At 36.9% G+C, this 24,510-nt stretch overlaps 2 protein-coding genes across 2 annotated transcripts in view; one reads left to right on the top strand and one right to left on the bottom strand.

Moving 5' to 3' along the window:
* Positions 1-2,316: 2,316 nt before the first annotated feature.
* The window catches only part of LOC129732174 (uncharacterized), a 56,066-nt gene continuing 33,872 nt past the window's right edge, over positions 2,317-24,510 (top strand). The window contains exons 1-3 of the mRNA XM_055692762.1: positions 2,317-2,812; positions 12,581-12,703; positions 12,776-12,859. Coding sequence (XP_055548737.1) covers positions 12,641-12,703; positions 12,776-12,859 — 147 coding nt within the window. The 5' untranslated portion in view covers positions 2,317-2,812; positions 12,581-12,640. The remainder of the gene's footprint in view (positions 2,813-12,580; positions 12,704-12,775; positions 12,860-24,510) is intronic.
* LOC129732173 (glycine receptor subunit alpha-2-like) lies at positions 12,740-23,455 on the bottom strand. Its single transcript, XM_055692761.1, has 2 exons — positions 22,569-23,455; positions 12,740-13,410 (listed from the first exon to the last, which is right to left on the bottom strand). Exons 1-2 carry the CDS (start codon positions 22,840-22,842, stop codon positions 13,043-13,045), a joined length of 642 nt encoding a protein of 213 aa, XP_055548736.1. The 5' UTR covers positions 22,843-23,455; the 3' UTR covers positions 12,740-13,042.

The following is a 24,510-nucleotide window of genomic DNA, read 5'->3' as shown; positions in this document are numbered from 1 at the left end:
GTCAAACCGTCAAAGGAACATTTATTGCCCTCAAAGACTTCCACATGTCACATTTTGTTTCATTTGCTTGATTAGTTCCCGAATCATACAGTTATTAGTGTTTGATTTATGTAGGAGCACTCCGTTCCAGAAAAGGAAGGGGTGTCGAACCACCATGTAAAAATTGATTACCCTTAAAAACATGCACATGCCAAATTTGGTTCCAGTTGCTTGATTAGTTCTCGAGTTATGCAGAAACTTGTGTTTCATTTGTATGAGAGCCCTCTCTTAACGAGGAGGAAGGAGTGTCAATTTATCACAGAAATTTTTCTTGCTTCTGAAAACGATCACATGTTAAATTTGGTTTCATCTGCTGGATTAGTTTTTGAGTTATGCAGAAATTTGTGTTTCATTTATACAGGACCTGCTCCCTTTCAGAGGAGGGAGAGAATTCAAACCATCATAAGAACCTTTCCCTGCCCTAAAAACCCCTATATCCAAATTTTGATGTCGGTCAGTTCAGCAGTTTCCAAGTCTGTAAGGATCAGAAAGACAGGACTGCATTTTTATATGTGAGCAACTACTCCCGCTGAGACCGGCCAACTGTTTAGATGACGGTATTTAAAACGATTCAAGTTATGTTTTTTTGGAAGCCAACAAGTAAAGAAACTGCACTTGGTTGAGCAAATTGATGGATCCCCCGTTTACTGGAAATCAATACTTTTTTTAAATTTTTCGTTTTTCTTCAAAACTTGGCTCATCTAAAGTGATTTAACTCTTGAATTTCTCTATGAAGTTACCTAAACCAATACATCATTAGAAAGGGAAAAGATGGGGCCTTCTTTTGCGAGTATCAAAGTGGATGGTCGCCATATTGGATTTGGTCGCCATATTGTTTTCTTTCAGAAAAATTGATTTTTGAATAGGTGCCCACCCACCTGCCTCAAATTTCATTATCCCATTCAAAAAATCGTGCTTTTTTACATGAAATATTGTAAAATTGGAGATATATGTTGTCTAGAACAAAAATAATATTAAAAATACCAAAACATGTTCGTCTCGATCGTTTGGTTTTTCGTTAAATCTTACCTTACTGAAAATGCTGTACCACGTTATATTCTTCATAGAATATTTCCAGCTAACCCATCATTAGAGAGGGGATGGAAAAGATATTCAGGTGAAAACCGTCAAGCGATTGTGACGCGAAAGTTAACAGCGTCACAATCACCTGACGATTTTCAACTGAATATCTTTTCCATCCCCTCTCTAATGATGGGTTAGCTGTAAATATTCTATGAAGAATATCATGTGTTATAGTATTTTTATGAAGGGAAAGATTTTTCGTCTTCGCGTAAAATTGTTACAGTGAGTAACAGTAATGGTAACAGACTATAGTAGGCTGTTTTTTACACAGTTTTATTTTTACACGGTTTTATTTTACACGGTTCTTTTTAACGACGTTTTTCGAAATAACGCGGTTTTTTTACACTGTTTTTTTGCACGGTACGTAAAATCGTGTAAAAAATAACTTTACTGTATATTAATCTGTTCTTTATCGTTTTCTCTGTCAGAACTTGTTTTTAGATTGTAAAACTAAGTTAGCAAACTTTAACAATAATCAATTAAAGTTACCAACCGAGGGACACTATTCCAATCACCCCGGACCTATTTTAAGCAGTTTCCATCTGCTTTGAAGGCGTTTTTTTTTTGCAGCACCCGCAGTAGCTCCTGAAAGGCTGCAATAAAGGTCGATTTGTTTCAAATGATATTTCTGCCGTTCCTTACCCTATTTGGTTTTCCAATGATTCAAATAAATGGAAATAGTTATTTAGAGACGATACTCTAATAATAATTAAGTTCGCAAACGCACACGTTTTCAAGTTATTTCGAACTTAATTTGGGAAAACTAGAAGAAAAATAAAAAAAAGGAATAAATTTTTTCTTCAATACAATTTCCGGATGAAACTTGATATCATTCCAAAAAAATTGAAAAAAAGTCCTGGATGGACCCAATAATCATAACTACTTAGCTTAGCCAAATTCGATGTTTAACTTTAAGTATTTCGACATGGAAACGCTCTATAAACGATTTTTTTTAAATAAGCGAGTTTCTATACAAAAAAGTCCTTTTGAAACTAGAAGTCATTTTTTCTCAAAAGTTTTTAATTTATCTCCACTTCTTCGCACGCCCCCCGGTTGATACCACCCTTCCTAAGCAGTACATAGTCACTACTGTATATTTACCATCCTTGCTGATGAACGCATCCGACCGGCATCGACCAGCAGCCGCGTTACTTGAGAACCTCCCCAAAACAGCAAACCACCAGGCGTCGACATTCGTTGGGTAAGCGATCGCACAGCTGGACGCCTATAGTTGGGAGCTCTCTCCTATCGACCTTCGGGGTAATAATATTTATTTGCAATTAACCAGTTCAAACGAAAGTACGTTCCGATTACTGCCGGCGCACATAACCCGTATCTGATAATAAATCACTAGATTCGTGGGTATTTTTTTTTTATCGGATTCGCGCTTACGCCAATCGCTTGCAAACACCGATAAACATTCGCCTAAAAAAAGCCAGAAACACCACAATATTAAAAGTGTGAATTTTTCAAGTTTACATATCGCGCTCGGTCGAAAAGTGTCTACGTGCGTTTCCTGGGGTTCGTTATCTGCACACTTCAACGGATTTCTGCCGATTGGGCACCGGCAGCGCGAACCGGCTGATTAGTCTGCATCCTCGATACCGTGCCGTAAGGAGGTTAACTTTCGCGTCCCAAAGCTTTCCAGCAGCAGCCGGGTCTGATACTAGAACCGAAAGAAGGAAGAAAGGTTAGTGTGGAGGAAAGTGAAAGTGAAACCATTGCGACAGAAATATGTTGTAATTTGCCCTGTTATTAGGGGGGTGATAAGGTGGTGCGGTTTTCCGGTCACGATGACCGAATTTTGAGGGTGTGCATTTTTTGCTGAAGAATGCAAAATACTACGCAATTTTAGTTCAAAAGAAAAGTGTTCTAGTATGTACACAGTGAATATAAACAGTAGGTGCGGTTTTATTGCTGTGCAGTTGTACTTAGCAGTGGAGATACATTGGAATATTTATTGGGGGTATTACTCATTTATGAGCGTTGGTCATGGAAAAGTACAGTGATGTAATGGAACTCACGAATATTAATTTAGAACTGTTTTGGATATTGTATACTTGTTACGCAATGAACGATTTCTTGTTTGTGTAGGGCAGAAACGCCGGCTTTGGCTGTAACACCTGATTTGGTCATACTAGTAAAATTTAGACCGTTTGCTATACCATTGCATTGAAGAGATGAAGCGATTAGTCATGAAACAGACTTTTTATACTTTTTCAAAAAATCAGTAGAAGAAAATACTAGTAATAAATCGCGCCTCTTGGGTTTAGTGTAATTTTAAAATACCAGAATTCTAAATTGATTATGCCATATATCAATCGATATCATTAGTAGTTTTAAAGAATTTTTTCTAAATAATAATAATATTTGGTTTCATATATAAGACCGTTGAGGCTCGATTTTAGCAATATTTTTCTATTTTTCATTCCGATATCATAATAATTATATCATCTAGCGCTCAGTTTCCCTTTCGACGTTAGTGAAGTTCGTAGAAGTTCCCGGTTTTTTAATTTAGAGTAAGATTACCGTGGAGAAAGAGTTTTTTTTTTTCTTCCGATTAAATTCATTTTTAGCCTCTCAATTCTACCTTCATAGCATGCATAAATTATTATGCTCATGCCAACAGATTCTGAGGTACGATAAACTTTCTGCAACATTCTGAAAAAAGGAGAAAAAGAATTTGATCCCAAATTGAGCTCAGAATCGCTGAAAAACGCTTTGTAAGTCCAAAAAAGAAACGTTTATTTTCGGTGTCATTTTACGTGTAAGTAGAGCATCTTATGCTAATTATTTCTTTCGTTGTATTGACACCACAACCATGCATTAGATTTCTTTTGTTGATATAAAATAATAAATCCATTTTTAAAAATGGATTTTTCAGCCATTTGCTTCAAACCCTCATCACGGCCAGTTTGCTAACTGTGCCTGACACTGAAGTGCTCAAAAGGTAAACACGAATCCCTCCAGCAATCGAAAATCTAATCTATCAGCAGAGCTAATTCTGACTGTGATATGACAATCCCACTCTCCATTTCAGCCTGTCAGCCGATCGCAGCGTTTCATTCAAACAAAACGCTATCTAAACCGATGTCGCAAAAAAACGTCAATAACTTCGTGAACGCTTTCTCTAGAATCATATTACAAATAAACCGATGTTTCTCCCTCCAATCAATACTTACAAACTCCACCGCTCTGCCGCATGCGACCCGTCATATCCTGCGTATTTTATTAGCGACAAACGGCAACGCAAAGGAAATTTTGTTTAGCCGATATTTGAAATAGCTGGCAGTCTCCTTGTAAATTATAGTCAAACAGCCAAACCAGACTGGCGCTATTTTTATCCAAACCAAAACAAAAACTACAAGTAAGGCTAGTAGTTTCCAGCATTAGTCAGCCAAAATTCGGCTGATACGTGGAACAAGCATTCCGAAATCAATGAGTAATTCAAATGTAAAAAGAATCAACTTTAAAAAGGAGGGAAACCCCAAGAAAGTGTGAATCCAGCACCGCAGATGCAAATTTTGTGCTTTGCTGATTAGTCATATGTTGTGACAACAAAAAAGCCAAGTATTTGACGATAAGACACACTCGCAATGCAACGACACTGTTGGCTATCATCAGCTGCACAAAGTAGACAAAGTTGTCTTCTTGTTTTAATTAGGTTTTTCCCACCATTCTCGCAAGCCATGTATATTTTACGATCTTACGGTCATCAAATTTACGAGTCGCCAAGCCAAAGCAATCATTTTGAAGTTAACATCTGCACTGTGAGAAAAGGGACATACTTTTTCGATGTAAACATTACAATACCCTGTGTATGTTGATTGACATATGATTTCTTCCATAACTAATAAGTACAGTAATGTCTTTTTTACACGAGGTAAAAAAGACTTTTTCGAGTTGCGAATATAACGTAGAAAACCGTTTTAAAATGTTTGAAACTCATTTGAATCTGATAGTGGTCAATCTAGAGACCAGAATTCAATAGTTTAAATTTTCAGTATTTACACCAAAAATTGTGTTTTTTTTTTTAACCAATATATGGTACCTAGTGGCCTGAAACGGAAAACGTAATTGAAATGAGGTCGATATCTTGTACCGTTTTTTGAGTAGTTAAGAAAAGCAAATCGCGTAAAAAAACCTTGTAAAAAGGACCTTACTGTAGTAAGTTGGCTTGAAGTAGTATAGAACCCCGCAAGTTCGGTATCGTGGCTTTGCAGGAGATCTGTCGCAAAGGTGAGAAAGTGTGGAGAGGCCGTGGAGGCAAGGCTCAGTTCTACCAGTGCGGTGGAGCAACCAACGAGCTGGGAGTGGGTTTTTGTGTTATGGGCAGAATGCAAGATCGCGTGATCAATTGGAAGGCGATCAACGAGAGGATGTGTCTGTTGTGGATTAAAGGTCGTTTCTTCAATTACAGCATCATCAACTTGCACTGCCTGACGAGAAGGAGTTGTTCTACGGCAACATACGACGGCTGCTCGTCACGGGACATCAAGTTCGTCATCGGGGATTGAACGCCCAGGTTGGTTGGGAAGCGATGTATAGACCGGTTATAGGGCCTCACAGCCTACACACCGACACGAACGACAACGACCAACGTTGCATCAACTTCGCAGTTTCTCGAGGCCTAGTGATCAAAAGCACCTTTTTTCCACGCGAAGATATCCACAAAGCCACCTGAGATCACCTGACCACCGAACAACAAATCAAATTGACTGAGTTCTCATTGATGGCAGATATTTCTCAAACATTACAAAGATAAGCTCCCTCCGGGGTGCGGATATCGACTCAGACCACCACCTAGTAGCAGTACATATGCGCTCAAAACTATCCACGGTATTTCACACACGTCAGAACCGTCCTCCCGGCCAAACATCCGGCAGTTGACCAACCCGCAGGCTGTAGAGAACTACGCGCGCTTACTTGAGGAGCCACTTCCTTCCACGGAAGAGCTATGTGCTTCGACTCTCGACGATGGATGGGGGAAGTTACGCTGGCTGGCAAGAGGCCGCAACCGCATCACTAGGTGTAATAACGTCGAGCCTACAAAATGACGAGAAATGCCAGCAAGTGATGGAGAGAAAGAAAAGAGCTTGGAAAAACTATCTAAGCATCGCCACAAGAAATAAACACGGCCAAATACCGACGAGCTCAAAATGAGTTAACCACGATTCTGAGGAGAAAGAAGCGCCAGCAAGAGGACAGAGTTCGTAAAGAGCTGGAGCATCTGTTGCGGGCTAACGATACGCGCAAGTTTTTGAGAAGGTTAACCAATCCCGCAAAGGCAACACACTGAGTCCATATATGTGTAGAGACGTGGAGGAAAACCTGATCACAAGCGAGCGAGGTGAGGAAGCAGTTCTTCGATGAACACCTCGATAGCGGAGCAACGGAAGGAGTCGGAAGGGAATTTATGCTTGGAGTGCCCACAAACGACAGTAGTGTCCCAATTCCCGATATCCTGGAGGTCAAACGGGAGATGGGGTATGCCCCATCTATAAAAAGGGTGATCGGCTACATTGCAGCAACTACCGCGGCATAACGCTGATCAACGCTGCCTACAAAGTTCTCTTCCAGATTCTACTCCGCGGCCTATCTCCTTCAGCGAAAGAATTCGTAGGGCAGTACCAAGCGGGCTTCACACATCAAATTTTCACTCTCCAGCAGATTCTCCAGAAATGCCTGGAGTACAACGTGCCCGCACATAATGTTTCCGTGGACTTCAAGGCAGCGTATGATACAGTCGATCGAGACCAGCTATGGCAAATGATGCACGACTACGGTTTTCCGGATAAACTGACACCATTTATCAAAGCTACCTTAGATCGAGTGATTTGTTATGTGTGCGTGTCGGGAGCACGCTCAAATCCCTTCGAAGCGCGCAGAGGTTTGAGACAAGGGCAACTTATAGGCTTCGCAGACGACCTGGACATTATTACGAGAAACACAGCGATGGCGGAAGCAATCTACGCCAGACTATAGGTGGAAGCTCGAAGAGCTAGACTAGAAATAAATGCTTCGAAAACCGAGTATATGAAAGGAAGAGGCTCGAAAGAAACCAACATTCGCCTCCATCTAACGGTGATCATGGGCGGCGACGAACTCGAAGTGGTAGAGGAGTTCGTATACTTTGGATCACTGGTGACACAAGTAAGGAGGTCCTCCGACGTTTCAAGCTAGAAAACGAGCCTAATTTGCCCTTCGCAGGGCGTTTCGATCCAGGAGCATACGCCGCCGCACGAAACAGACGGTGTATAAAACCCCAATCAGACCCGTAGTTCTCTATGGACTCAAAAACGTGACGCAGCTCACGGAGGACATACGCGTACTGACCGTATTTGAACGAAAAGTGTTGCGGACAATATTTGGTGGAGTACAAACCGAAAGCGGAGAGTGGCATAGGCGTATGAACTGCGAGCTGCAGACACTACTTGGAGAGATTCCATTGTGCACCTGACGAAAGTCGGGAGGCTGCCATGGGCCGGGCATATCGCGAGAATGCCGGACGACAGTGAGTTAAAATCGGTTCTCTTCAAGGACCCCACCGGCATCAGGAATAGAGGGTCCCAACGTGCTAGATGGCTTGATCAGGTTGAAACGGATCTGCGAGTGTCGAGACGTCTAGCAAATTGCCGACGAGTAGCCCAACACCGAGTAGAATGGAGGAAAATTCTTGATACGGCATGAGCCACACGGCTCTAGGCTGCTGAAGTGAGTAAGTATCTTTATCAAAAACTACGGTTTTACGTATCCTACGGTTTTACGAATTCCTCTCCAAAATCTTTTAGCCTTTCTGTCCATGGAAATACCGGCGCGCCCAATATTTTTGTCACTTCTTGGTTTGCTTCCAAAACTCAACCTTTTTCAACCGATCCTGGACTGTGGCTTTGGGCAAATTAAACTTTTTTGCAAATTCACGTATGAGGAGGGAAGGATTTCCGGTACAGTTCACAGTGGGGCAAATTGGTTCGTTGGCGCGACAAAACCTCATAACTCCTTAAAGGTTGTTTCCACAGTGTTCATGTCTTTAGCATTGTGTTCAGCATGAAAATATCTCTATGAAAAACGTATTCAGGTAGCTTCAATTTTCTTCCTACAAATGGTGCCTTACCTTCTGAATAAAACCATTTGTTTCTTCGGAAAAGTTGTTTGTAGAAAAAATATATACACTGTAAAAAGTCTCAAGTTTCTCTGTAAAATTTTAACTTTTTTGTTTCTTATTTTTCCATGATCGGACAGATGTTTAACTAATTTTTTGTAGTATAATGAAGAAATTGGATTTTCAAAAAATGAGCTTTTTAGATATTCAATTTTTTTTTATTTTTTTCCTGAAAAAAAATCTATGAGGTACCGTGGAATGGGGTGGAATTGATCACCTGAAAATTCGTGATAAAAAATACTTATCAAAAGATATTGCTCTTACAACACTGAGTAATGATAACGTGTCCTTAAACGCAACTTTTGCATGATTTACATACCTGTCAAAGTTAACCCTTGCATGTCCGATGCAATTTTTCATATTTTCCAAAAAATTTTCTGACTCAGTCAAAACTCAATCAATTTTGATCAAACAAGTTTCTAAATAACGAAAAAAGAATTTACTCAAAGTAATTTTAGTTGAGGGTTAATTACGTTGAATTTGGAGAAGTGAGTAAAGTTTGATAAAAACTCAAAAAATGTAATTTTCAACAATGATCATTCCATACCATTAAAGAAATACTGATGAATTCGCAGGAAACCACAATGATTTTATTTTCAGAGCTAGTTTTTGAGCTTTTGCAACAAACCGAATTGAAATCGGGCTACGACGATGAAATAAGAGCAAATGTAGCAACAAAAAACAGCTCGTGAACCAAAATAAACAAATTTTAACCTGAAATATCGTTATTTTCGTTTGCAAACTAGCTGTAAATGATATTTTTCAGTACAAAAATCATCATTTATTTTTAGCATATCGAAAAAAAGCACATTGCCAAAAGAATGTATGGATTTCAATGGTGATCAATTTCACCCCAATCTACCTCATAGTACCTTATAGAATTATCGAATTTATTTCATGAAGTAGACGATAGAAATTTCACCAATAGCCATAGAGGTTTACTGGAGCACATACCAGTACTTGTTTTAAAATTATATTATTTCGGAAAAATGTACATGAAGCTAGTTATTTGGAAATTGTTATAAAAATTGATCAATTTCACCCCGTTCCATGGTATATCCAGATAGAAAAAAAATATTATCTACAACTTTGCCGAAGATGTCACACCGATCAAACAAAGCGTTTTGGCTCTAAAATAATTTATAATCATCAATAACTTCTTTACACAGCATTTTCACATAGCTTCCCAAATAGAGTAATGATTAAAAAGATAACCAATCGCCCAAAATGGCATCTTTTGTCCATGAAAACATCTATGCAAAATTTCTTCCAATAATAATAAAGCTGGGACAGTTTTAGTGGAATTGCGCTCTAAACAAAATGAATCCCTCTTATAATAAAACAGGTCAGAAGGCCAATGAAACTTTCCAGGGAATTAAATTTGGCGATATTTGACAGGAGAAACGAGGTTCGGTATAGTAGCACAGTGAGCGTATAAAAGGAAGGGTAAAATCATATTACACACAAGCACGGAAAGTTCATAATAATCATGTCACTTTTCAATAGCGGAACCATTTCACGAAAAAGCGGGCAACCAGATTAATCGACCATTTTTTATTTGGCTGAAACTTCGCATACATGTTTCTATAGGCAAAAGATACCATTTTGTACTATTGGTTTAATTTTTCGGAACACGATTCTTTTTTGACAAGCTATATAAAAATACTATTTCGGGAAGGTATCGATGATTACAAATATTTTTAGAGCCAAAACGGTTTGTTTGATCGGTGTGACGTCTTCGGCAAAGTTGTACATAAGAATTTCGACTTTTCAACAAACATTTTTTTTTTTTTTGAGAAAAAGAAATATTAAAAATTTCTTGTCTGAAAAAAGCTTTTTTCTTAATTTATTTTTTTTTATAAAAGCAACAGAAGATTACCTAAACCACCCGATCATGGAAAAATCGAGAAAAAAATGTTTCTTTTCAATTTTTTGAGGTCACATTTTTTTGGAAGGACAAAATTCTTATCTACAACTTTGCCAAAGACACTATGCTAGTCAAACAAACCGTTTTGGCTGTTTCTAATCTCCAAAAGAGCACTCTATGGTGTGATGGCCCTAAAAAGATTCAAAGTGGCAACTAAGGTCGATTTACAGTCTATGAGCATCATCCCGAATCCGGAAATACTCTTATAAAGTCATTTATGGGTGTTCTCCAGATCTAAAGTTGCCACTTTGGATTCAAAATTGCATCTAGAGTCGATTTCTGGCTATTGGGCATCCACCTGGTTCCGAAAATACCCATATTTAACAGTGTTTGGTCATTTTTAGCTATTTTCCAGGAACCGGAAGTCAACATCATGAATATTTAAATTCCGGATAGATTCCGGAATATACGCGGTTTTTTTTACGCGGATTCCGGAATTTACGCGGTTTTTTTTACGCGGCACGTATCCCCCGCGTAAAAAGCGACTTTAGTGTTGTACAATAGCTCGAATAATCAAAACACAATTGTCTGCATTTGGGCTCGATTACTGCAAGAACGAATGAAATCCATTAGTATCTGAACTTTCCGTTTTGAGATTTTCATTTTACATACCTATGTGGCCGAACTTCCTGAGAGATGCAGGAAGAAAAAACAAAATTCGCATGCAAAATTCCAATCAAATCGAACATATTTGATTCAAATTTTGCGTATTTTTATTTTAAATTTATAAATTGGTTGATTATAGGCGTACTATAAGAACATCTGTGCAAGGCTTCAGCTAAATCAAAAATGACAATTTTTAAAAAATATTAGTACATTTTGAATGGAACCGCTCAGAAGAAAACCATTTTTCACCTAGAATGAATAAAACTCTATGAGAATGTTTATCGTCCAGAAAAAAGTGACTGCTCAACTATAACAACTAACCAGTAACGATGCTTAAAATTTAAAGAGTTATGTAAGCGTGGCGAGCTTGACAAACCGTCAATTTGGGACCAACTCTCAAGAAGATGAGGTCAAGTTCACGGATACAACGAACGAGTAATTTGTTTACCCCTCATTCCCAAACCTAATTTCCAAACTAGCGATGATGGTGCAACCGTCGTCTAACGTTAATTAAGATGTTTTTTGTTTTGGGAATTGGGACGCGCGACACCGCTATTGAACTTTATGAATTAATGCTTTCGGAGCAGCACAAGGGCTAGAATCTCTGGGAGCACAAAAAAAGCAGATGAAAGTGGGACTGTTTGTTTTGAAACACAAGCAGAATGAACGCAGGCTGGTAAATAAATAATGTTCTTGCAGCCAACATGCGATGCGATGTTTTGCAGCGAATGATGACGATTTTAAGATCGAAAACAAAAGTTCCTCCCATTTAATTTACACAACGCCTGTCTCCGGCAAATGTAATTTCGTATCCAGCTTCTTTAATATCAAGTTAAAACTCTTCAACAATTTTACTCCTGTCCACAACTTTGCCTTACTGTCATCATTTTGATTGGATTTTTAGTTTTCACGTCATGATTCTTTTGACAAAAAAAAAATAAGTGTTCACATAAGCCCTGCTAATAAATTATTCTTGAACAAAAATTTATTAAAAATGCAGTTCTGGTTAATAACCGAAATTTCAGTAATGTTTTATTCGAAACAGAGACAAACATCTTTCCAATGTTTATGCTCAACGGTTTCTACGTTATGATACTGGTGGACTGTGAATTAATTATTTGTTAACTCAGTTATCTTTATCAACAGAATCGATAAGAAATTCGTAATATTATTCACTTCTTAGTTGCTTATCACTGTTGCCGAAACATATAGATCTTCTGAGACACAGACGTCACTAAGTTTTATCTATGATTTTCATGGTGAATTGGGATATTTTCGGCATTAATGTTTTGTTGTCATCGAAATCATTTACAACCGATTTGAAGCATATTGCGAAGAAATCATACGACATTTCAAAATTTCTTATTTCACTTTTACTAAAAAGGCTCAACAGCTATGTGTAGAGAACAAGGTCGAACTATTTGTGTGGAAGTGTGGAAAAACTGTATGACTTCAAATTAGCTAACTTTTTCAAAAAAACAAAATTAATCCCCAGTGAGCATTAAATATGAAAATAATTATAATATCGATTCAATTAGGAATATCACGAACTCGGGGGTTTCGTTCAAATAACCCCCTGTGGGCTCATAATTCGTCCCGTTAATTTGGAATATAATAGTTGATTGATTCTACTTAGATGACCACTTCCAAAACTATTTGCTCAACTGGTAGAAAAAAATCCACTTGCAAGTGTTAATCGAAGAGGCACAGCTCATGACGATTAGGCGAATTTTTACTAAACAAAAACATTTTACCTTTCACAGCAATTACCAATCGATAAACGTCTACCAAACCGGACGGATCTCATCAACAACAAGTTCATCATGTCATTACGTATGGTGTCATCGCCTTATTTCCGTCGCTTTCTACAGGCGAACGTGGCCAAAGTAAGGATCGCTTCTCGCAATAAAATAAATTCCAGATAAATTTAATAGTACCGCTTTATTTTCCTGTTTTAGACTGCACCCACGCGTGGTATGGCCCGTAGCCCTTACTCGGATCCACGTGGATTCACTTTCACAGACATGAAGAAAAATCCAGCCGTAAGTGTTTACTTCTCTAAATAATATCGCTCAACAAGTGTATTATTTCGTTCATGAAACATTGTTCAATTACAAGCTAAACCGTTACACTATTAGACGCACTTTAGGCTGCTTAGGCTTAAACTGTTTAAACTAGAGGCTGCAAAGCGACAGATCTCTTTTATCTAGAACGTTGCTCCCTCCCTACAGGAAAGTCGTCCAGTAGGTGACGTTCAGTATGAAAAATGAAAACGGAAAGAAAAAGCGCGAAAACTTATCGATGCACAGAGCCGTCTCCCGGCCGTGGCAGAACGTGTCGTACTGGGGCAAATCGGACGATCGATGCGTTTTGTTGAAACCATTCTTGTTGTTGAAGTCGATCGCCTCCGACAGGTCCTCGTCCGAGTAGCCCTTCATCACCTTGGTCGCGACCGGTCCCATGTAGTTGTTAACCACCGCGAACTCCATCAGCGATAGAAACACGAACACCGAACAGGACGACATCCAGACGTCGATGGCCTTCACGTAGGACACGGGTGGTAGCGACTGTTGCGACTGCGTGTTCTGGGTGGCTGGTGGGATGAAGAGGGGGAGAGCTTTATTTTGGTGCTAAAGTATGTACAATTTAGAGGATTTAGAATATTTTTGAGTTGATCCCCGAAACAGAGGCTCTTTTTAGGAAAACTGGTTTGACACTCAAGAATCTTATAATAATTTTTCTAGTATTTATGTTGCGTGACCAGTCACAAGTAGTGACCCCTAAACACTATTACAAATTTATAATTGTTTGCTAATGTTTCAACACCAGTAAGTCTATGTAATTCGAGTACATCAACCCAAAAAAGATTCTTTCTTGTTAAACAACAACTTGAGCAAATCAATCCAGCAAAAAGGACTGTTGAAATAAAAACGATTTCCAGACAATCAAAAGATTATTTTTTAAACAAAGTTTAGAATTTTTGGTCGTAAGAGAATATAAACATATGTATTAGATGCATTTTGCTAGTATGCTCTTTGAAAATAAGTTTTTTTTTATCGTAGATTAGTCGCAAGTACTTAACCTTATCGAACCAATTTGAAATAGCCCCATTCATATTGATAATGTAATTATTGTTTGGCCTGAGAAGAGCAGCTAGCCTATGACAGGGGTTGAAAATTATTCATGTTATATCGAAAAAGTTTTTGAAACACGATCACAATCAGCGTGAGTAATTAAGTCACTACATGCATGACTTTGATTTTTCGACATTTCTTCAAACAAACATTTTGGATCCATGAGACAAAATTCTGACTCATGGCTATATCGTTGATATATACAGCATCCTTCGGATTTATAATATTAAAAATGAAATACCGACGACTTTTCCTCTTTACTTTTTCTAACTCCAGTTCTGTAACTAGTTTGTCTGGCATTTCATACAATACGAAAAAAGTTGCAGAATAACAAATATTGAATACGCAGTCTTGAAAAAAAGAAAAACTGATGAAAACTAAGCCGCACTGATGAAAGGTGTTGATTTTTTCAAACAAGTATCTAGTCGTTTTTCTACCAAGGCTAGTTTATTCAGTTCGACCTCACAAAGCTTCACTTATTGCTTAACTTGCTTAACTTAAGGGGTTATATACCTTTTTGGTCGAGAAAAATGAGGGAAGTTTGAATTTATTTTTAAGTGCATAGCACCATTTTCATTGCATCAAAGTGGTATTTTTCTGAAAGTACAGTTTATCAACAACAACGAAAATACGTTTGATTTTGAGATATACCAATTATTACTGGAGTAATGGCCATTTCCCCGAAACGCTATTTTTTGCAGAGGCTTGCGGTGATCCTGATAGAGACTCGGTGGGTCAACCGAAATCAAAAAACTCATATTATTTCAATAGTTTAAAAGTGTGCCGTGTCCTTAAACGATCGCTTTTATGAGTATTTTGTTTTCAGTGCAAACGGGAACGTTTTTCCCAAAAAATGCACGTTTTGAGCGCTGAAAATTGCAATAAATTTTTTTTGCGGCAAAATGTAACTGTATGTTTCAAAAAGCGATCGTTCAAGGACACCGGAGAATTTAATAACGAAAATTTAAAAAAAAGATGAAGGAAATCGGTTCAGTAGTTTTCCCGCGGATCACGCGGCGCGGATCAGGATCACGGCAAAGTCATTTTTCGGAAAACACTATTCCGAGATAATCGCGTGTAAAGTTTCAAGTTTAGCTTATGCGGCCGTGGGGAGGCGCGCTGCGAATCGCTCTAACTTTCTTCCTATTGCTCAGATCTTTATGAAAATTTGTGAAAATGTTCTCAAGATGTTGTATTTGAAGATAATGCAATAAACTTTTTTTTTGGTTTTTTGAAAAATAAAAAGGTATATAACCCCTTAAGTCTGGCAAAAAACATTTTTCATGATTTCAAATTAACAGTTTCATCCACTGGTTCAAATAGGGCAACTCCGTAGCCACAAAGTTACAGAGTTCAGTTAGATAAGCCCTTGATTCTGCACCACTTCAGTGCGAAACAACTAACGAGAATCAAACCGATCACCTCAAACCCTATTTTAGTCAGGCTGTTAAGATCAGCAACAACTAATGACTGAAGCACTGGTGAGAAAATTCCTCTTGAGGGCATCCTTTAGTCGTTTCTTTTTCTTTGGTATGTGCCTTTTAGTTGGACTATGATTTTCCGATTTTTATGCATAGTATAGCATGGTACTCATAGCTTTTCGCATTAAACGATGAGAGGCGTTATCGAATTCTTCGATGTCGATAAATTTAGCCAATACAATTTATTTTGTTTCAATAGTCCTCTCGAATTTGCTTGCCAATATACAGGGTGATTGGTTTCTTGTTGGGAGTATTTCAGGGGCTGATAGAAGACCATATTTGATGAAAGAACTCTTCTACACATATACCCTAACAATAATCTATTTGGAGTTATTCAACTTTAAAGTTTCTTGAACACTCTTCCAAGAGCCACCCCTTTGAGTCTATACCACTCAGAACAATTCTATAAGTTTCATTTGAAAGCTGAGAAAATTTTCTATTAGTAACAGCCAAATTGCTTAATGAATGAGAAAATTAGCATTCTGGAAGCAAAAATGTTCAATCAGTTTTTCCATAATAACTGGTTGGTCTGAAGACTTTCCGAAGCGTGCTATCCGGCCTTCCTGTCTTTGGTATAAATATTAAAGAGTTTGCCTCCAGATGGTAGGTACATAATTTAGTTTTAGACTTGCGCTGCAAATCTCAGTAATGAGTGAAATGATTCACTCTATGGGGCATTATTGGGAATATTCCAAACATCTCCGGAAATTTAAAAGACTGATCTGAGTATTGTATAAAAGTTCTCTTTAGTGAATTGTATTTATGGCACAATATTGACTGGAAGAACGAGGTTCCCGAAAAAAAAATTACGATGTATTTTGCGGTGAGAATAGTAAATGGGCAAAATTGTCTATTGTAGCCATGAAATACATGGTATTTTTACTAAAAGCTTGCCAACGTTTTAACCACCGACAATAATTGAAAACACTGTCAGTGACTTCTAAATGTATGGGAAAAGTGCCTGACAAAATGCTGTTAAGATCATAACAACCCATGGTAAAAATGGTAAAAACAATGTTTTTTATTGTTCTGGACAATGATAATTAATGTCAGAATGATGTTTTCACAATGACAAACATGGTTAAATTATGGTAAAACCATGTACAATTACAGCAACGTTAAAGGTTTTTTTATGGTATTTTTTTCGGATTGCGATAAGACTTATTCCAAAATATAAGTCCTTATTATAATGAAACTGGCCAGTGGTTTATCAGTAGGACCTCTTCAGGAAATTATAATTGAAATTTCCGGTGATTTATCAGAACCTGTCCCTACCAGGTTTGCACATTTTCACTGTTAGGAAAGTGATTTTCACTTGTAATTGCAAATTGTGAATCTCAGTTTCAACAAGCGAACTGAAAATGAAACTGACATTCAGCTCCAACCAGTTGACAGTGCTAATGTTGACTCGCAGCATTACTATGATACCGCACACGCTGTGTTACTTGAGCAATGTTTATGCGGTCGATGATGTAGATGCTTTTTGACTTCATCGTTTTGATGTGATGGATTGGCTAGGATTAAATAACTTCAACATTTTTTGACATCTCTTATTTTCACTGAAAATTGAGTTGGATGACACTGAAGATCTGTTTCATTTTGAGAGAATTAAAATACTGTTTCAATTTGGTCCGGTCCCAACTATTGACACCGGTCAAAGTAAAAATCCTCTGCTCAGATAATAAAGGATCGGATATTTATACATTTTTTCTCAACCCGTAATTCGATTGTTCTTTTTTCTCAGCGATCATCACTTTTTTCATTAACAATCGTAGTAACAGACAATCAATTTTAACGTAATTGATTGCTTTGCAAACGTGAGGTGAAATTTCTCGTCAATATCCAAAGAAGTAATATTAATGCGTATTTGTTTTTTTTTTTTTAATTTTAGCTTTACTGTATTTCAGTGTAAATTCTCCCAAAACAATTTTCAACGGGCTTGTTATTCTGTGGAAGGAGCGGAATGAATATTCACCGCTCACTTCTTGCCCAGCGGTCTCCGCTGCGTTAAGCAATTTTTTGCACCAAAGCTCTTCATTCTGCTTCGTGTTGTGTTTCTGCCGTCCGCATATCAACTTGCTGCTTGCACAACAGCTGAGCGACTCTTGATTCTTCTTGAACGAATCTTGATTCTTCTCTAGCGAATCTTGAGAGTGGTGAATCACTCTAATGAGAATGAACAGAAAGACACCGCGGTGATCACTGCTGAGCAGCGTTGCCAGGTATCCAAATTTTTGAATATGTATCCAGATAGGCTGATTCGATATCCAATTATCCAGATTTATCATAAATGATCCAGATTTACCCAGACTTTATTTTCTCTGTCTGCAAAAAGGTCATCACTTCAAGTTTTGCCCAATTTTGTTTTTTCAGTTTTGAAATACAAAGCAAGCAACGCATTCTATTTTCCTGCCAAGATGCTCCTCTCATTTGATATATGCTTAAAAGACACACTGCACAGCAGTGGGCTCTATTGTGTAGCTATTTAGTGTGATGAGATGTAAAGATCACACCAGTTTAATATCTCTCTGAAAAGATATTCTAGATTCCACCGTGGGTTTTTTTTTTGCAAGCTACTCAGATACACACAATTCATGCAAGTGCGCCGCTTTGGCCACCAGTGTGCGAGCAGTTGTTTTTGCAGTGAAAGATATTCTCCTACACGCTAGTGATTCTTTGAAAAGCAATGACAAGCCTGATTTTCAATAATGACATTTCCACAATAGGGTAGCGAATAAATTTTGCAGTAGAATTAAATGAAAACATAACCCATTCTCATTTACTCTTGAAACAAAGATTATGAGTAACGAAAAATGTATTTTTGGGATATTTCAAATTAAGTTACTTCAGCAACAGTGCCTTTAAAAGTGCAGAATCAATCCTGCATCGGCTAGTAAAAAAAATCATTCTAGTGGTGTAACTGGGACTACGGAATCACGTGTGATAGTGGAGGTGAACACTAAAACGATGCTGCTAAAGATAAGTATAGTGCACATGCGAGAGTGAAAAGTGATATTTTCGTTACTTCCAAAATTGTACTTCATACACAGAGGTTGACAATCAAAAGGAGCGTCATTTGCTTCCCACATGAAGGCTTGCATGAAAGCCTCTGTGCAGGTCCAATGGACAGACAGTGCTGCTGTTTGTACCGTAAATGAAGCAAACGCATTGCAAATGTCTTTTTTTTTTCTTTTCTGCTTATATTTTTTAATTTATCATTAATATTTTCAGTTTAATTTTTTTAGTGTTGCATTTGCGGAGGCAATCGTTTAACAAATAATTCATTACAAGTTTAGCTTCAATCAAATCAAATTTTAGGAAATATTTTGGTACATACATAGGTTATATTTTGGAAGGTATTTATTGTAAGATTCATTCATTTTACTATTTGGCACTGTTCTAGCCAATAAATATAACATGCTATTGAATACGGGTTAATTTTTTTATATAAATGTATCAAATGAATTGAAAGTCTGAAAATAATAATAAAGGGCTGTAAGATTCCAATATTATTTTAAGGCGAGGCTCACCGAATTTCCGGAATGTGCCTACTGCAAGTATTCAATCATTCTGTAAAGGGTCTTTGGAAGGTCGGTAGAGCTAACACTTTCTTGATCCAGAAACTAAGATAGTTGCAGAGATGAAAGATAATTGGAACTGTCATTTTTTTATCATATCACTGTCGAAAAGTGGAATCTAGAATCTACACATTTCAAATTAAGTTTCTTCAACATAATAAATTAAAAAAAATACACAGGATAACATGTGTAAAACGATATTTCCGCTTATTTGAATACGATCAGCAATATTATTGTGTACTTCGTTGCCCCATATCTGTAAACAATTTCAATTAAATTTATTTTCTTCGAAAGCGTAATTTTAAACAATGTTTTGAGCCTATAGATCTCAATTTTGTAGATATATTACTAGCACATTTCTAAGATTTTTTTTCCTGTAGAAATGTATTACCTGATTTGAAAATACAAAAAAATAGTTAAAGAAGTTGTTTATAAGACACGACCGCAAGGTTAACGTAGAATTACGGCACCCTGTCTTATGTCAACGTATTTTCTCAATATGAGGCAGTGTTCGGTTCGCTGCGATCGAATGAATTGCCTGCTCAGTGCTCAACCTTGCTGCGCTAACATCAGCTGCTGCTCTGCCGGTTCAACAAGGCTCTACATTTTTCAATAGCACATAGTTAGACAACATGACAATTTTCCTCATTTTGGTGAACGCATAGGTAATTTTTCAATCGGTTTCTGTAAATCTGTTGGAAACTGACTGAGTTCCAAGCATTCGAAAGTGGACAATTTTCATGACACTGTCGATGTTTTCAGTTTTTCAATTTGTTGTGGTAATACGTAATTCTACGTCAAAATCGAAGGGTAGTGGAGTATGCTAATCGACAAAATATGACCACGTGGCCCTAGTAACAATATCAGTTTTACGATGCACTTGAAAAAAATTTCATTGCTCGTCCTTTAAAACCGAGCGTAAATCTTTCTTTTCTTACTATATGATCTATATGATCTCATCATGAATTTGCTCAAAACCATGGAAATTTTTTAGTGAGTCCCTTATTTTGCAACGAACAGAAATTATTTATTAAATACATAGAGAAATTTACGAAACAAAACCCATCGATCTTCTCTTTCTCCAAAATGAATTTCAACGTAGTTTGTTAAGTAAAATAGTCTAATAATAGAATAATTTGTAGCATTGAAAACCACGACTTTTATTAGCGTTAACATTGGCTATCATTCATTAAATCCAGATTGCTTTGAAATCAGTCCTTGTAAAACATGAAATGTCGACGTTAAAATGCAGAGCTCAGAAAATTTTTTTGGCTATAACAACTGCGAAAGTTATTCTTTCTATTCTTTGTTTATTGTTTATTCTAGATACTTTTTTTCAAGACTGTATTTTCTTCTATAACACAAAATGGTTTGCAGAGAATTTCATGTAAGCATTTTCAAAATAAATTCGTTTTAAAGACTTGTACCCGAGAACTTTAATGAAGTTTCTTAAATGTACTTTGAAAGGGATATCAAGTGTGTTTAGACCCCGATTACAAGGTGAAATACGCGGCGCTTTTTGCAAGCTACTCAGATACACACAATTCATACAAGTGCGTCGCTTTGCCCATCAGTGTGCGAGCAGTTGTTTTTGCAGTGAAAGATATTACGACTAACTGGTGATTGAGTTTTATAGAGAATTCTTCAAGTCTTATTCAATTACTCAATTACTATAAAAACTACAATTTCTTCAAAAACCCCCGATAAGTTTTATCAATAAGATGAAAGATTCATTAATGCTTTGATAAAACTCTCACAACAGTCAAAAATATTCGCATTTAAATTCTTACTTAGGGGCTTAGAGAAGGTCCCTGAAAAGTCATAACAGCAAAAATATATTCTCCATTTTGTTTTGCGTGATATGGGAAAATTATAATCCTAGTGGCAAAATAGGAAATTAATAAATTCAGGGTGGCGACTCAATTTCCAAAAATAAATTCCCTGATTTTTCCTGATGTTCCTAATTTTTTCTCTGATTATTCAAATTTATTTTAAACCGATTCAAGTTACGACTATCATAGGTATTTCCACCTAAATAAACTAAAAAGGATCAGACTTGAACTGATTCCTGCTAAAATTCCCACCAGTAATTGAAACAGTTTAGCTTCGCTTTTGCTAACTTGAATCTTGAACAAAAATATTTTTTGTTCAGAAACGCGTTCAGTTTAATAAAATTTAAAATAAAAATTACGCTGGACGACAAAAGTGAAAAAAAGTTGTCCTTAAGCTCAAATAAGTACCCTAGAAATATTATAGCTTTTTAACCTGTTCATTTTGGTGACCGTGGTGAATGCAGAAGTGCTTTAAAAGTGCTCACCGTGTTCATCGTTTTCCGTTTACTTATGGGAAAATTTTACTGAAGTTTCTGAAGACTTGAGGCATTTCCGAAACGTCTAGGGGCACCAAAATTCACAGGAACATTATTATCAATTAACTATTTCGAGACACACCTGCTTTGACAAGAAAATCAATCAGATTTGGAATTCTGGTTGGATCAGTTGAATAATTGTTTTAAAATCTCTACTGTAAAAAGTAGAATATTAGCAATTAACAATTCCGCAATCAAACCTTTATGCTAAACACTGTCGAATGTTTTTTCTATGTAAAGAAGAGCAGCTCCACTTGAATAACCTTCAGATTCATTAGCTCGTATCATCATAAATTGATTAGTCGACAACTTGAAACCTCGGCTTGTTATCCGGTTTTAAAATTTGAGTAGTTTTGGCATTTTTCCATAATTTGGCAAAATGATCATTTTAAAACAGTTTCTGAGAATTTCTCAAGAGCTTTAACTACTTTTATACTTTTGAAAGTTTTAATGATAGATTCAATCTCATTTAAGTTAGTTTCAATTAATTCTGCTGGTTAAAATTTCGGGGTAAAAATTTGATAAAATTAACGTGTGGCTTCGTCTTTAATTGGACTCACTATATTTTGAGTTATGAACACACTCAAACTATTGAGCAAGTCTTTGAGTCTTCTGTTAATTGGTTGCAAAAAAAAAATCACCATTTTTGATTACTGGAATATGACAATAGCGATAGTAAAGCTTGCTCAGGCAATGTTAGACGGTTCGTCAATAGTTCGGAAGCAATTGCAAAAAACCGAAGAAAAAAATCTCGTCTAACCACTGGTTTTTATAAAATGCGCGCACTACTTAATGACTTGTTAATAAATCCAATTCAGAACTAACTCCGTAAAAAAATCCCAAGCCTCTAAAATTTTTCCCTGATGACTTCTTAAATTCCCAGATATTCCCTGATTTCACTGGTCGAAAAATTAAATCCTTGATATTCCCTGATTCTCCCGGTTTTTCTCGGTAGTCGCCAGCCTGATAAATGCAACTGCGATTTTTACGATGCAACAGGCCACCTTGAATGGCATCAGTTGAGACTTAAAGGAATGTGGTACTTTACTATTTTAATGACATATTAAATTGCTTCTTATTCTTATTCGTTAACTATAATAACTGACGGAAAGAGTACCTTTAGTTGGATCAGAGCTCAGAGTATAAATTAACATAAACCCTTTCGACTCGCGCCGCTCACTAATCATTACCTAGCGTCAGCAGTGACGTTACACCGAGGGTCACACGCGCCGGAATGGCCTCCGGTTTGATCCAGAACGATATCCACGACATGACGACAATCAGCGCCGACGGAATGTACGTGTGGAACAGATGGTAGCCCAAACGGCGGCGCAGGTTAAACACCACCGCCAGACAGGTGAAGTTCCCGGTCGAGTACTCGATGGTACAGTCCGTGGTGTAGTTATTGCTAATGTCCAACTGGGGCAGCTCAATCTCCGGATTCACTACCAGCGGGTCCGTCATGTTCCATATAAACACCAGGTCCTGCACCGTATGGGATACTGCTCATATATTTTGATGTGAAAAATCAGGACAGGGTTAGGAAGAGAATAAAGTAACAGATGTGAAAATGTTGTCGCTCTTTTTTATGCTGCTTCGAATAAAAATAAAGTTTATCAGTAACGGAAAGTACAAAGGAACAGTTTTCGTTGGTTTATATATTCGACACGAGTAAAGTCAGGGGGAAAATGAATTGCTAAACATGCATCCGCTTCAATCTGCATTGTGCGTTTCGTTATCTACAACAACAGAAATGTACAAAAAAAAGTTAGTATATCTGTTCATCTAGGAAAGTTTTTCTGTGGACATTAAACGTTACACTAGGAACTTTGAGTAATTACTAGATCACTGAAATTAAGGCAAAAAGGGGAGGGAAGGGGGATGTAAACTTAGGTTCTACCGTAAGGTATAAAAACCGTTATACTTACATGAATTTATGGTACATTACAGAGCGTTGCAAACTACTACTTGGTAAATGAGAATAGTTATAGAGATGAGGTGAACACAAACGGGTGCGAGCGATGCTCCAAACAGCCATGAACAATGGAAGATATATATTATGTATAGCTATACTAGTTAGAAGAAAGTACATGAATGAATGCGTTTGTACGACAAAGCGGAAGAAAAATAACTAACTACTCGGTTGTTTTTGCTTTAGTTATCTACCAATACTTTATTTCAACTTTAAACATTTTACGAGAATATCAAGTTCCTGTAGTTATTGTTGTTCTTGTTTTTTTTTTTTTTTTGCTGTTCCAGAGTATCAATATTCACATACACATTCTTGCTATGTGAGTTTTGTTTTGTTTTCGGGTTTCAACTAAACAATAGGAAAAAACGTGAAAAAACCATCGGTCAGGCATCATCCACTACAAGTGGTGGTGTTACGTGGGATTAAAAATCAATCATAACTCACCCGGTTTACAATCAATCAATACTGTCTGGTAATATTCCGGTAAAATACTAGTGTAGCTACAAACAGCTATGCCATAAAATTGTTTGAAATGTGGACAAATTTTTTTGTTTTTTTTTTCGTCTGTTCGAGAAATATACATGTGAAACAATGGGATCCTAAAATATATAGTAAAATACAACCTATCTACGACTGCCATATACTGAACAAAAAGCATGAGTAAATCTACAACTAAAATACGAATAAAAATAATCTCATTATGGTCATTACAGATTAAAAAAAAACTACACACTAAAATTGCTTACACGCAACGGGAGAGAGAGCGCTATTCATAGGTTGTGTATCGTAATCATTCAGTAATACAATTCATCTATGTAATAAGAGTATCTACTGCTTATTGTGAGAGTTCAATGTTGCTTTTGTTATTTTCATACAATATATGTGGTGGCTAATACTACAGGTTACATCACAATTGCAATCTACGACTACAAAACGGTGTTGAGTTCTGTACTATTATTATTAGCTTTTTATTATTACTGGTTATAAGGATGTAATTTTAATACTTTTTACACATAACACATTTTCAAGCTTACTGTATTCTGTTGCATGTATTTTTTCGTTTGTTTTATTCTCTTTGAAGTACACAAATGAGTGGTTTCGGTAAAAAACTATTTGTTTGTTTGCTTGTTTGTTTGAAGCTTTCGTAGTATGCCTCATCG

The sequence above is a fragment of the Wyeomyia smithii genome, chromosome 3, assembly GCF_029784165.1.
Source record: "Wyeomyia smithii strain HCP4-BCI-WySm-NY-G18 chromosome 3, ASM2978416v1, whole genome shotgun sequence".
Lineage (NCBI taxonomy): Eukaryota > Metazoa > Arthropoda > Insecta > Diptera > Culicidae > Wyeomyia > Wyeomyia smithii.
This window is presented reverse-complemented; position numbering and strand designations above follow the sequence as displayed.